The sequence below is a fragment of the Notolepis coatsorum genome (genome assembly GCF_963971535.1).
Source record: "Notolepis coatsorum genome assembly, chromosome: 12".
NCBI classification, from domain to species: Eukaryota; Metazoa; Chordata; class Actinopteri; order Aulopiformes; family Paralepididae; genus Notolepis; species Notolepis coatsorum.
Window position 1 is genome coordinate 31,319,836 of NC_140176.1, and position 13,483 is coordinate 31,333,318.

Genomic DNA, 13,483 nt, shown 5'->3' on the forward strand with positions numbered 1-13,483 from the left:
TACGGCACCAGTTATGTGGAGGTGTGTTTTGGGGGGCGCCGTTTCGGCTGGGGTTTTGTGATGGCTGCGGTGTCCACGCCGCTCCTGGGAGCAGACTTCCTCTGTGCTTTCAGCTTACTGGTAGATGTTAAAAACTGTCGCTTGATCGATGCCCTCTCTTTTTCCTCTTACCCCTGCACACTTGGGGCGGTTGGGGGGGGCAGAGCTCTCTGCCTGTTGAACACACTTGCCACCGGGGACCCGTATGAACGCCTGCTCGCCGGTTTCCCTGACCTCACCACACCCACGTTCTCATCGGCAGTGGCCAAACACGGTGTGGAACACCATATTACCACAGAGGGCCCCCCAGTCTATGCCCGGGCCCGGCGCCTCGACTCAGCCAAGCTGGCAATCGCCAGGGGGGAGTTTTCCACCATGGAGCGACTTGGCATTGTGCGCCGCTCGAACAGCCCGTGGGCTTCTCCATTACACATGGTTACAAAGGCTGGCGGAGGTTGGCGTCCATGCGGCGATTTCCGTCGCCTTAATAACGCCACAACCCCCGACCGGTACCCTGTTCCGCACATACAGGACTTCTCTACCCACCTGGCAGGGGCTGTCATCTTCTCCAAGGTGGACCTGGTGCGCGGTTACCACCAGGTGCCGGTCCATCCACGGGATGTGCCAAAGACAGCTGTCATTACACCCTTTGGGCTTTTCGAATTCCTAAGAATGCCTTTCGGGCTCATGGGGGCGGCGCAGACGTTTCAGCGCCTGATGGACTCTGTGCTCCAGGACATGCCATTTTTGTTTGTGTACTTGGATGACATTCTTATAGCCAGTACGTCCATAGAGGAGCACATGACACACCTCCAGCAGCTGTTTGAGCGGCTCAGTAAGCACGGCCTCATCGTGAACCCAACCAAGTGCCAGTTCGGGCAGTCCTCCATCACTTTCCTCGGACACCATGTCGCTCCACAGGGAGCCACCCCACTCCCCGCCAGGGTGGAGGCCGTGGCCAGTTTTCCTCGTCCCCGCACCGTACGGGCTCTACAGGAGTTCCTGGGCATGGTGAACTTTTACAACCGGTTCCTTCCCCATGCTGCCCACCTCATGCGGCCCTTGTATGAGGCCCTGCGGGGCAAAGTGCCCAAGGACGAGTTAGATTGGTCCTCGGAGATGGACAGCGCTTTTGGGGCTGCCAAGAACGCGCTAGCCAACGCTGCTCTGCTGGCGCACCCCTCTCCCACTGCCCCGGTCGCCCTCACGACAGACGCCTCTGACTATGCAGTGGGGGCGGTGTGCGAGCAGTGGGTGGGCGGTGCCTGGCAGCCACTGGCCTTTTTTAGCAAACAGCTCCGCGACAACGAGCGTAAGTACAGTACTTTCGACAGGGAACTGCTGGGTCTGTTCCTCGCCACCAGGCACTTTAGATTCCTGTTGGAAGGCCGCCAGTTCACTGCCTTTGTGGACCACAAGCCGCTAACGTTCTCCATGGCCAAGACCTCGGAGCCGTGGTCGGGACGTCAGCAGCGGCAGCTATCGGCGATCTCCGAGTTAACCACGGACATTCAGCACGTGGCGGGCAAGGACAACTTTGTCGCCGACTGCCTCTCTCGGGCGGTCATCGGGTCCGTCCACTTGGGACTAGATTATGCCGCCATGGCGGCAGACCAAGCCACGGACTCGGACATTCAGGCCTATCGGACGGGTCCTACCGCACTGCAGCTGGAGGATGTGGTGTTCGACACAGCTAACGCCACTCTCCTCTGCGACGTCTCCACTGGCCAACCGCGCCCTATGGTGCCTACGGCCTGGCGGCGCCGGGTTTTTAACATGATCCACAGCCTTTCCCACCCAGGTGTGAAGGCCTCGACTAAGCTGGTGGGGGTCAAGTTTGTGTGGCCTGGCCTCCGGAAGGATGTTAGGACCTGGGCTAGCTCATGTGTGGCGTGCCAGCGTGCCAAGGTGCACCGCCATACCAAAGCCCCTTTGGCACCGTTTATAGTGCCGGAGAGGCGGTTCGACCATGTGAATGTGGACCTGGTGGGCCCCCTGCCCCCCTCCCATGGATATACTCACCTCCTCACCATGGTGGACAGGACCACCAGGTGGCCGGAGGCTGTTCCACTGTCCTCCACTACGGCAGCGGAGGTGGCCCGGGCGTTCATCGGCTGCTGGGTGGCCCGTTTTGGCACACCGGGGGACATCACGAGCGACAGGGGCCCCCAGTTCACTTCGGAGCTCTGGACTGCAGTTGCGGAGCACCTGGGGGTGAAGATCCACCGCACTACGGCGTACAACCCGCAGGGCAACGGACTTTGCGAGCGGTTCCATAGGGACATGAAGGCCGCTCTTCGGGCTGCCCTTACGGATGGCGCCTGGGTTGACCGCCTCCCGTGGGTCTTGCTTGGTCTTCGTTCTGCCCCCAAAGAGGACCTCCAGGCCTCGTCCGCCGAGCTGGTGTACGGCCAGCCGCTGCGGGTCCCTGGGGAGTTTCTTCCGGGGGCCACAGCGTCCTGGTCCGTCGCCTCCCAACGAACAGCGTCCCGGGGTGTTGCCGATGCCCTTATTCCCATTCCAACATCCCGCCACTGCCTTCCCCAGTCCTACGTCCCCAGGGACCTGCCGTTGGCCAAATATGTTTTCATCCGCCACGACAGCCATCGGACCCCGCTGCAGCCCCCTTATGACGGGCCTTTCCGTGTCTTGGAGGCAGGCACTAAAAACTTTGTTGTGGACATGGGAGGCAGGCCGGAGCGGGTCACTATAGACCGTCTTAAGCCTGCTCACTTGGACAAGGACGAACCAGTTAAGTTGGCCCTACCCCCGCGGCGGGGGCGCCCCCCGGTTTCGGCTCAGACCCCTGCCCTATCCTCTGTTCCGGCCTTGGCCCCTTCCGTGGCCCGGCCGCTGGTTCCACTTATCTCCCTTAATCCCCCTCTGGTTAAGCGCAGTCGGTTCGGCCGCTTGATCCGTCCCCCTCCACGTTGACTATTTCATGCTGTGATCTGTTCACTGATGGACTGTTCACTGGCTATTAATTAGTTGCAGTTTTGTATTGGTGAATTCTGGGGGGGCCTGTGTGGTGACCTATATTAAGAGACATTCACCAAGGTGGGCTTGTGCCTTTAAGAGTGTGGGGTTGTACTGTTTAGGGGACAGGTTAAATACCACTTCCGGTTCCGGGTTAACTTTGTTGTCATTTGTAAATGCTATGTGAGTGAGAAGTAAAGTACCTCAACTCGAACCACGTCTCTGGCTCGCTACTTTCTTATCGCCACAGCAACATTAATTCATACATTCTGTAGAGATGGATTTATGGCGTGATGTCATTGTGGGTCCGGTACCGGACCCCTCGGGCTTAAGAGGTTAACAATAATTAACATATTTACAAGTCGTATTACGTTTTGCAAATAAGGAAACAGATAGAGAACATTTCAAAGCACTCAAAATTGCCAATATCAAAATGTTGACCCATTTCTGAATCATGCAACGTTTTCGGCTGAAGAATCTTCTCTGCCGGCACAATCTGACCTAGACAGTGCCGCGTCACATACACAGTATACACAGCACTATTGTACATAGTTATATGGGTAGACTATAGTATGAGGTGGGTAGTAATGATGAACATCAGGTTGCTTACCTGAGGTGAATCAAAGGGGTAGCGACTACTGAATTTGAAGAGCAGCTGAAACTTCTCTCCTTCATAGAGTGTTCCAGAGGCCCCTTCCATGTCTACAATCCACCTGAAACAGAAGCACAACATGTTTTAAGATAAGATATTCCTTTATTGATCCCCTTGGGCAAATGCAGGCATCATAGCAGCATGGGGGAGGGGAGGTGCAGGGTAATAGTAGAGAAACATAAATATAGGCAATACGATTATAGTTAGTACAGTAGAAAGGTAAAAAATAGGCAGTGTAAATAGGCAGTGTAAATAATATAATTAAATCTAGGGATGCCCCGATTGATCGGCCAGCGATCGGTATCGGCCGATATTCAGTATAAATATGAGATCGGTGATAATGCTTTATTTTCGCCGATCGTCAAAACCGATCGAAAAACATGATCCAATTCTTAGCGGAGATCTCACTGCTGACTTCTCTCTCAGCTGCCTGCAGCGTACGGCCCCTCCTCCTCCCCAGCCCCTCCCGCACTCGTGTAAACAAGAGGCTCATATGCCTCGCAGTCTGCTATAGTCTGGTGCATGCGACGTGAGCTAACGTTGACTACCTACCGAGCTAACGTTACCGTTTAAACTAAATGACCCAGTGACTACATGAGGCATTGTCTAACGTTATCTAGCTGGCTAGCTACTGATAGCTGCTGATATCAACAAATGCTCCAGCAATAGTCGAGTGCATGATAAGTTACCTCCGTTGACTCGGTAGTTCACGTTAGCTCTAAACTAAATAGTTCACCGAGGCGTTGTCTTAATGTTATCTAGCCGGCTAGCAGTAGCTACAGATAGCTCCTGATATCAATGTCTTATAACATTGATTCGATGCGTATTTGAGCTGAGGGCATGCTGAATGTGATTTATACCAATAGGGTCCAGCTGCAGCGCCGGAGAATCCTGGCCGTAGCTGGAGGCTACTCGAGTACACACAGACAGTGGAGCTGTTTGCAGATAGCGAGCATTTTGACTTGTTGCGTGGTGGCGATGTCTCGCAGATAATACAACTACAAGTATGATTATATAATATATATTTTTTATAAAAAATAAAATATTAAATATATATATATATATATATACTTTTTTTTATACCAAAAACTATCGGTAATCGATCGGTATCGGCCGATATGGCTCATAGACGATCGGTGATTGGTATCGGTGGCAAAAAACGTGATCGGGGGATCCCTAATTAAATCTTAATTATACGCATACAGTATGAGCAAGTAGGCAGTGTGATCAAAGGTGCAGATGAAGGTCTGTATGCCCCATCAGTTATATTATACATTATGGTTGCAATAAACACATATACTATGAGTAAGTAAAGTATGCAGTATACACAGGTGCTTCGATCCTCCAGACCGGCAGGGAAAATCTGTGTGGGGTGGGGGAGCAAATAACGCTCTCCCGTCTTTCAAAAACAACCGATTGAAGTGCCCTTGAGCAAGGCACCACCTGGGTGCTTGTAACTCAGACTGCGTGTTGTAACTCAGACTGCGTGTTGTAACTCAGACTGCGTGTTGTAACTCAGACTGGGTGTTGTAACTCAGACTGGGTGTTGTAACTCAGACTGGGTGTTGTAACTCAGACTGGGTGTTGTAACTCAGACTGGGTGTTGTAACTCAGACTGGGTGTTGTAACTCAGACTGGGTGTTGTAACTCAGACTGGGTGTTGTAACTCAGACTGCGTGTTGTAACTCAGACTGGGTGTTGTAACTCAGACTGGGTGTTGTAACTCAGACGGACACACCCCTTTTGGGTGCGAAGCGGCGCTGATTCGGAATACCCCCCGCTGAACCTGGGACGCTTGAAATAGGTGGTCTCGGGTGCGGGCCAGTGGGAGCGGGGGGCGTGACACACACAACGTCGTTACTGTAATGCTTTTCATGCTTGCTTGAATTTTGGGCAGATAAAACCACACAGCAACAACTGGACAATACCTCACAGCTCAGTGGATGAAAACATGAAGCCGCGTTACAAAGCACAGCACTTCCCTGGCTCGCATTAGGCCACAATGCTATACTGTTATACTGGCATATTCCATTCACGTTAGCATGTAAGCTAACAAAATCAGCGCCGACGAGACTAAACTCAGCTTTTGGTGTTCACTTGTGTTGATGTTAGTTTTGTTTCATCAACAAATGAGAGGCAGAACACACAGTGAATGTATCCGTTTTGTTTATTGCACGTTCTTTGCTGAAAAATAAGTGTTACAGTGCCAGTGGCTATACTAGACTAGTACTAGGCTAAGCTAACTAGCGTTAGCCGTTAGCTTAGAGTTGGCCCTGGGAAACGCTCAAAAGCGAACTCTACAACACCATCCATTTGTGATAAAATGGGGTGGGTTATATTGACAAGGCTTGACAACAGAGGTTAAAAAAAAGTAGTAGAACGCGCTCACCTCACTAGACTTGACACTGGGTGCTGTAACCTCCGATATCATACATAAAAATAGGGAAACAATGTCCAGGCACGCACTCCAGGTTTTTCCAAATTTATTGGCAGCCTGTAATCATGACGTTTCGGTGTGAACACACCTTCTTCAGAATGGCTTACAGAGGTTCAAATATAACTTCATATTTATTGGTTATTTGTTCATTTTATATCAGCATCCAGTCTCCGCCGTCGTGTTAACACACTTCCTGTTTACATTTTCGAAAGTGACATCATCGCCTACGGCAAGCGTAAACGCTCAAACGCAAACCGTAAACAGAACCCGGAGCGAACCAAGACTGAAGTGTGTACACAAACTAGAGGGGGGAGGGAGGGGGGAGTTTGCATCAGATCTCGGAACGGACCAGAACGGAACCGAATGGGTGAGTGAGAAAGGCCCCTAAGACTGGGTGTTTAACTCAGACTGGGGGCTAGATCCACAAAGAATGGATTGCACGGAGCAAGTTCAGTCAATCAATCAATCTGCACTGATTGATTGAATGGACATTTTATTAACAGATTGCAGAATGGGTACAATACAGTACGGCTCAATACACACAATTGTTAAGGGGATGCAGACCAGAGAAAGACTTTCATCTTGTTTACATCAGGGTCCCCCATTTTCAATTCATAATGTAAGTAAGGGTGCAACTTGCTCCGTGCAATCCATTCTTTGTGGATTTAGCCCTGGGTGTTTACTGTTTAACTCAGACTGGGTGTTTAACTCATGTTGTAACTCAGACTGGGTATGAATGTAGACAACAGAGTGAGAGCAGCTGTGCTCAGTGAACCTGAGTAAATAAAGGTTACAACACAAACTTGACTGTCACTGTTCAGGATGTGATAACAGGGATGACTGGGAGTAAGAACACATGTAGGGGAGTAAGGAAATATTTAGGGGAGCCCCTAAGTCTGGATTAAAAAGGTTTTCTTCCATGCGTTAAAAAAAAAATATATATATATATATATATATATATATGGGGGCGACAGTGGCTCTGGAGGTAGAGCAGTCGTCTGGCAATCTGGAGGTTCCCGGTTCGATTCCCGCTCCTCCCAGGCAGCGTGTCGATGTGTCCTTGAGCAAGACACTTAACCCAGAATTGCTCCAGATGAGCAGGTTGGCACCTTGCATGGTTGCCTCCGCCGTCAGTGTGTGAATGTGTGAGTGAATGTGTGAGTGAATGGGTAAAATGTGAGTAACAAATTGTAAAGCGCTAAATAAAAAAAGCAGCCATTTACCAGTGGCAAATATCACCCCCCCCCTCCCATGGATATGTGAAGGACGGTAGATATTATTGCCACGGAAGGAGTAGGAACAATTAGGTAGCCGATTAGTACTGATAGAACACACCTGTGCATCATTAGTTCACCCACATCTCACGTGCACACGCCCCAGACACACACTACAAAGACACTAGGTTAGTCAGAAGTAAGTTGAGCGGAGGTGAGGTTGGAGTTGTGACATAGAGAGAGAGAGATTGAGATATTCAGAGTTGTGTAAGGAGAGAGGTAGTGAGAGGAGAGGTGAAGGCGAGAAGGTGTTCATTGTGTACTGGACTCTGGACTGGCTGAGAAACCCCCTTGTGTACTGACCCTGGACCGGACGACTACCCTGAGTATTGAACAATCCCTTTTTCTGTACAAGAGTTGTCATGAAAACAAGATACCGGTTATTGTGCCGTCCTGATCATGATTTTTGCCATAATGGAGTAGGATGCAATGTTCAGGGTTTGTACAGACTGAAGCTGGTACTTTACATCCGTCTGGTGGCTAACTAGCCAGAGCGGTGTATGAACAACAGCATGGATCATGCTCAGAAAATACTCCACTGATCAACAACATATTTGTAAGTAAAAAAGAAAGTTTGCATTTTTTTTTACTGTATGGAGCACATTCTCAGGGGGCTCACACAGAACCAAGCATTTCACTACCTTATATACTACCTTATATGTGACAAATAAAACTTGAAATATTTTCTTTTGCTGCATTTTAAAGTATGATCTCTTGTCTGGTCTTGTTTTGTAAGCTCGTCGTCACAGTAAGAGGGTAACCTCAGTGTCTTACGAGTTGAAATAAAGGTTTGAAATTAAATGAAATAGCGCTTAGGGGGGGGGGGGGGGGGGTCCAGAATTCTGAAATTGCTACTTATTCGTCAACATGATGGAACAATGTGTCAACCGGTTGCCGTGCTTCAGTGCAAACATGTTGGACATCAGTGCACTTCGCCTGCCTGTTTCCATTAACTGCACAACAAGGACACACCGTCAATGATGGACTGAACTGGTCTTACAGTGTCATGACTGTGAGCCGCCACTAGGGGGTAAGAGTGGCTCGCTGTGAGTGAGGGAGTGAATGAATTGCTGAAAGCGTGAGGGTCATCGAGTCACAGAGGTGCTTCACGTCTAAAAATATGATTGAGGAAAACACTCTCCGTTAAGAGAGATCCGATATGCTTCCGTTTGCCAGCACTGCAGAAGATCACTTTGCTCCGATTTCTGATGTTACACTTTTGGTGTTGAATTTTAATATGGGGGTCTGGGGGACATTCTCAAATATTAGATTAGATTCAAAATGTATTGTCATTACACAGCACAAGTAGAGTACAATGAAAATAAGTTGAAAAGGACTTTTACTTAAGCCTAAATGCTTCTTTAACCCCTTAAGCCCCGGGGATCCATAGATGTGCGACTTGGCCATAATAAGCTAATTTATAGGCCTGATATGCTATATTCATATTACAAATAGCATGCGTCCGGATGGCAAAATGCTGTACTGTATCTACAAAACCCACTGTAAAACATCTGCCCTTTATTCATTTCCTTAGATTTTTTGTACACATGATCTCAAGAAGGTGCTGAATGAGCTCAGTGGCAATTCTTCACGTCTGGTCAATGTTATTCGCAGTCAAATATGAAAAAAGAAAATGTATATTCTCCTTTATTCATTACAATTTACTCAAGCCTAGTAACAGACACAATATTTCTGACACTGGGAATACATTCCCTGAGATCCAAAGATGTCCCTAGATACCAAGCACATGCAAATGGACCTTGTAGAGGTGGAGCAATTTACTTATGAGTATATTTTTAGGCGAATTTTCAGAAAATATGGCTAGGGCTTAAGAGGTTAAGCATCGGGCTTGTTTTTGACGATTGCATACCCAAAGTAATTTGCGATTTATTATACTTTATACATATACACCGTTATGTTTTCCAGCTCCTACCTCTCAGCTGGAACTTAAAAACAGGCATCTGACAACCACTAAACAGAAATATGACTACACAAAACCTTTACTTCAGCGTGTTCAAACCTCTGTTACTCTATTTCATTAGCACTCAAAGTGATTTTTCTTTATTGTGTAAGAAACTTCGGAATGTTACCTTTCAAAAGAGACAAGACTCATGCATGTGCTATAACAAGTATAAAGTATAATAAATAGCAAATTACTTATATACTTACATATAGGGCTGCCGCGGTATTGATTTTTTCCTTACCGCACAAATTTGCGAAGCTATTCAAACCGCCGCGGTAACCCAAAAAAAAAAAAAAAAAAGTACACGAGGCTCACTCGAGGTAGACAGGTCTGTTAAGGAGCTGAGGCGCGCGCCTCTCTCCCCTTCCCGTCGACCAAGAGTGAATACCTGTAGTCCCCAGGGCTCTGTCCCGACCGGTGTCCGGATCCCCCCCGAGGGGATGGGTGGGCCGGGGCCGGGGAAGACCGGGCGAGCCTGACTTAACCTGAGCGTGGGGTGGCTAACGTCGGGACCTGGCTGATGCTGGCTAACTAACGTGGCTAACGTTCTGAGAGCTAACGTCAGGACCTGGCTGATGCTGGCTAACTAACGTGGCTAACGTTCTGAGAGCTAACGTCGGGACCTGGCTGAAGCTGGCTAACTAACGTGGCTAACGTTCTGAGAGCTAACGTCGGGACCTGGCTGATGCTGGCTAACGTTCTGAGAGCTAACGTCGGGACCTGGCTAATGCTGGCTAACTAACGTGGCTAACGTTCTGAGAGCTAACGTCGGGACCTGGCTGATGCTGGCTAACTAACGTGGCTAACGTTCTGAGAGCTAACATCGGGACCTGGCTGATGCTGGCTAACTAACGTGTCTATCGTTCTGAGAGCTAACGTCGGCACCTGGCTGATGCTGGCTAACTAACGTGGCTATCGTTCCGTGATTTGTTTACTTGGTAACACGGGCTGCTAAGGAATTTAGGTTTGAGGTTGAAGAAAGTGCACTTTTAGGTTTAGGTTTTTAAATAAAATAAAAAAAACAGCTGTGATGCGGTATTCAGCTTAACTCTGCGGTGGGCGTGATGTAACAGCGATACCGCGGTAATGCGGTAACTCTACTTACATATGCAATCATGAAAAACAGAGCAGAGCCAACCTGTTTTTCTTAGTCTGGTTGTTGTTCATACAGAATATTGAAAAGATAAATTGAGATCAATCAAGGTTTTTTCCAATGGTCAACTGTTCTAGAATGTACTTGAAACGTGCTTGAGTTTACAAAAGATCCATTGCGCTATATATATAAGTTGTATTATTCCTAAAATCACTGCACAAATTGCATTCATCTGTTGGTCTGTGTAGTAGCTAATAAACAAGATTTTGCTGGTTGTATACATATTTCTTTAAATATTTGTATATAAGACTGCGTTCTAAGGGTTATTAAAGACTGCGTTCTAAGGGTTATTACATAAATGCTTATGATGACATTTCTAAACATACAGTGTAGCTGCCTAGAGGCCTACATCTCTGTCATTGTGGAACAGATCTTTCAGGAGCATATCGTCTTTCTCTCTCCCTGTATATCTCTCTCTCACACACCTCTCCAGCTCTGCCATTGTCCTTCTTTGTGTGCGTCTCTCTCTCTCTCTTTCACACACATACACGTTTCCTGTGTAATAGTTTTGTAACAGCAGTGGCAGGAAGTCCTTTGTTCCTCCTCCATCCAGTTTTCGAACGACCATGAAGAGTCTTTGTATTTCAATTTGCAGAGTAAAATTATGGAACGGTCTGATTGTAGAGTTAAAGCAATCTCAAAACATAAGTTTAAAATAAAATACAGTCAAATGGTTTTCCAGAGGTACAGAGATGAAGAAGGGGTTTGATAACTGGCAGTATGTATATATATATAAATGTGCATATGTAGGTATATAGTTGTATATATGTATAGAAAATGGCTAGAGGAACTATACAGGGTAACATAGTTTTGGCAAATATTAATAAGGTATTATTAAAAAATGTATTGTTAACCAAGTAAATTTTTTCAATATAAGTCTAGTAATGTATGAATTAGTAAATATAATATACAGTAGTATGTTCTGATGAGTAAATAGGGGTGGGATTAAATAAGTGTATGCTTCTTCCCACTCATTTTTAAATATGTATATATATTGTTCTTTGTTACTTTTTTTTATTTATTTTTTATACATTTATTATTTGAACGGCTTAAGGCTATATATGTACTTGATGTTTGTTTGTTATGTTGCATATTTGAAATAAACTTCAATCAATCATCCCAGTTACTGAGTTCTGGTTCTAGCGCAGGTCATACATACCACTGAAAACTCTTTAAATACTCAGGTTGTGCTTAACACATTCTGCGCCAAACCCGAGATAAGTCATTACTGGCCATGCGTTGGACGCCAGACCCGGGATCTCGGGTTTTGGTAGTTTTCTTTTATTCAATATTTGTATTCATTATTCATCCACTGACCTTGGTGTTGCCATAGGAAAGGATTTTGAAATCGCCAAAGTGCAATAACGGCTGCAACCTGCCAGATGGCAGTGTCGCCCACCCTTTGAAACCTTATATCTAACCCTGTGTTACACTCAAATGTCTCCGGGCGCTATATTTAGACTGAACCGAGTAAATCGCTTCATCCGACCACTTCGAAACGCATCTGGCACACTCGATCCATAAGTTGTGCCAAATTATGTCCAGGACCAGATGGACACCAATACTGGAAATCACGATCAGACAATTGGAATATTCTTTTTGGAATACCCCCGACCAAAAGGTAAGGACTATCCGACATCAATTTCAGCTTGATCCAACAATGTTTTCATATCAATCCAGCTGATCAGCTTCTGTAGTGTTCAACACGAATGCCGTTACTGGCCATCAAAGCATAAAAAAACTACCCCCCCCCCCCCCCCCCCCCTTCATGATGAAACATAATACCTATTATATACATTTGATTTGGAAATAGTAGCGTGTCCAGGCAAGAAACGGCAATGCTCAGCGTTTCAGGAATTATCCCGGATCAATCCTAAACTATACTTATATTCACCACGGGATAACGTGCGAACGTATACATGAAAAAATTATCTTTTTTGCAAGTTCGACGGAAGAAAGTCACTGTCAAATTACTATAGTATTGTCTCCATAGCTATAATATAGAATATAGATATAGCTCTCCAAACATAGTGACTCACAGTGAAAATATGTTATGGAAACGTGGCACGTTAGTCACAAGGACCAGACTAATCCCTGGCGCTGAATGTGTTAAAAGTACTAACTTCTAAACACTGGCATCTCTTGTGCTTCAATCTCCCATGTTATCTGCCGTTGTCAAATCACCAGGGCGAAACGAGTGCAGAGGCAGATGCCACACACAAGAGCCCCGGGCTACATTCAAGACAAATATGAATTCCTGTCACTGCATGGTCTTCTTGTTTTTTCTAAATCGCCATGGTAATGCTATGGCAACACACTGTGTCCGCTCTCCTACGCGGAGAGTTGGAGCGGCGCTCCGCTGTCAAAACATTGCTTAGCAGGCTTGTGGTGTGCGGACACAGAGAGACAGCTCTGCGTAGGAGTGTGCCCTCCTCCATCAGGAACAAAACAATGGAGTCTTTTACATCACGAGGGTTATTCTGACACTCAACGTTCAATATTATTCAGCCGGGCCATCAACAGAGTTCATGATGAATACACTGTCCTCAGCTGAGGGAGACTAGTTACAATGAGCCATGTGTACATGTTCAGAAGGTATTTGTATGTGTTCAGAATGGATTTGTGTGTTCAGAAGGTATTTGTACATGATCAGACGGTATTTGTACATGATCAGAAGGTATTTGTACGTGTTCAGAAGGTATTTGTACGTGTTCAGAAGGGATTTGTACATGATCAGAAGGGATTTGTATGTGTTCAGAAAGGATTTGTACATGATCAGATTCTATTTATTAGAGAAATTACATTTCCACCACATTTTCTTTAATGGGCATAACTAGTAGTTATTATAAATGAGAGATGACTCATTCAACCATGGTGTCTGAGACATACTGTTTACCAGCAGTCTGGCAGACAGGGTAGAGCCTTGAACAAGCACGTTATAAAACAAAATCGCCGGAAAACACAATATTGGTCAAAACAATCGTCATAT

At 46.6% G+C, this 13,483-nt stretch overlaps 1 protein-coding gene across 2 annotated transcripts in view; it reads right to left on the reverse strand.

Moving 5' to 3' along the window:
• ube2wb (ubiquitin conjugating enzyme E2 Wb) overlaps nt 1-13,483 on the reverse strand; it is a 39,222-nt gene that overhangs the window by 12,547 nt on the left and 13,192 nt on the right. For both annotated transcript variants that reach the window (XM_084326255.1, XM_084326256.1), the window contains exon 3: nt 3,626-3,728. In XM_084326255.1, the coding sequence (XP_084182381.1) occupies nt 3,626-3,728 (103 nt within the window). The remainder of the gene's footprint in view (nt 1-3,625; nt 3,729-13,483) is intronic.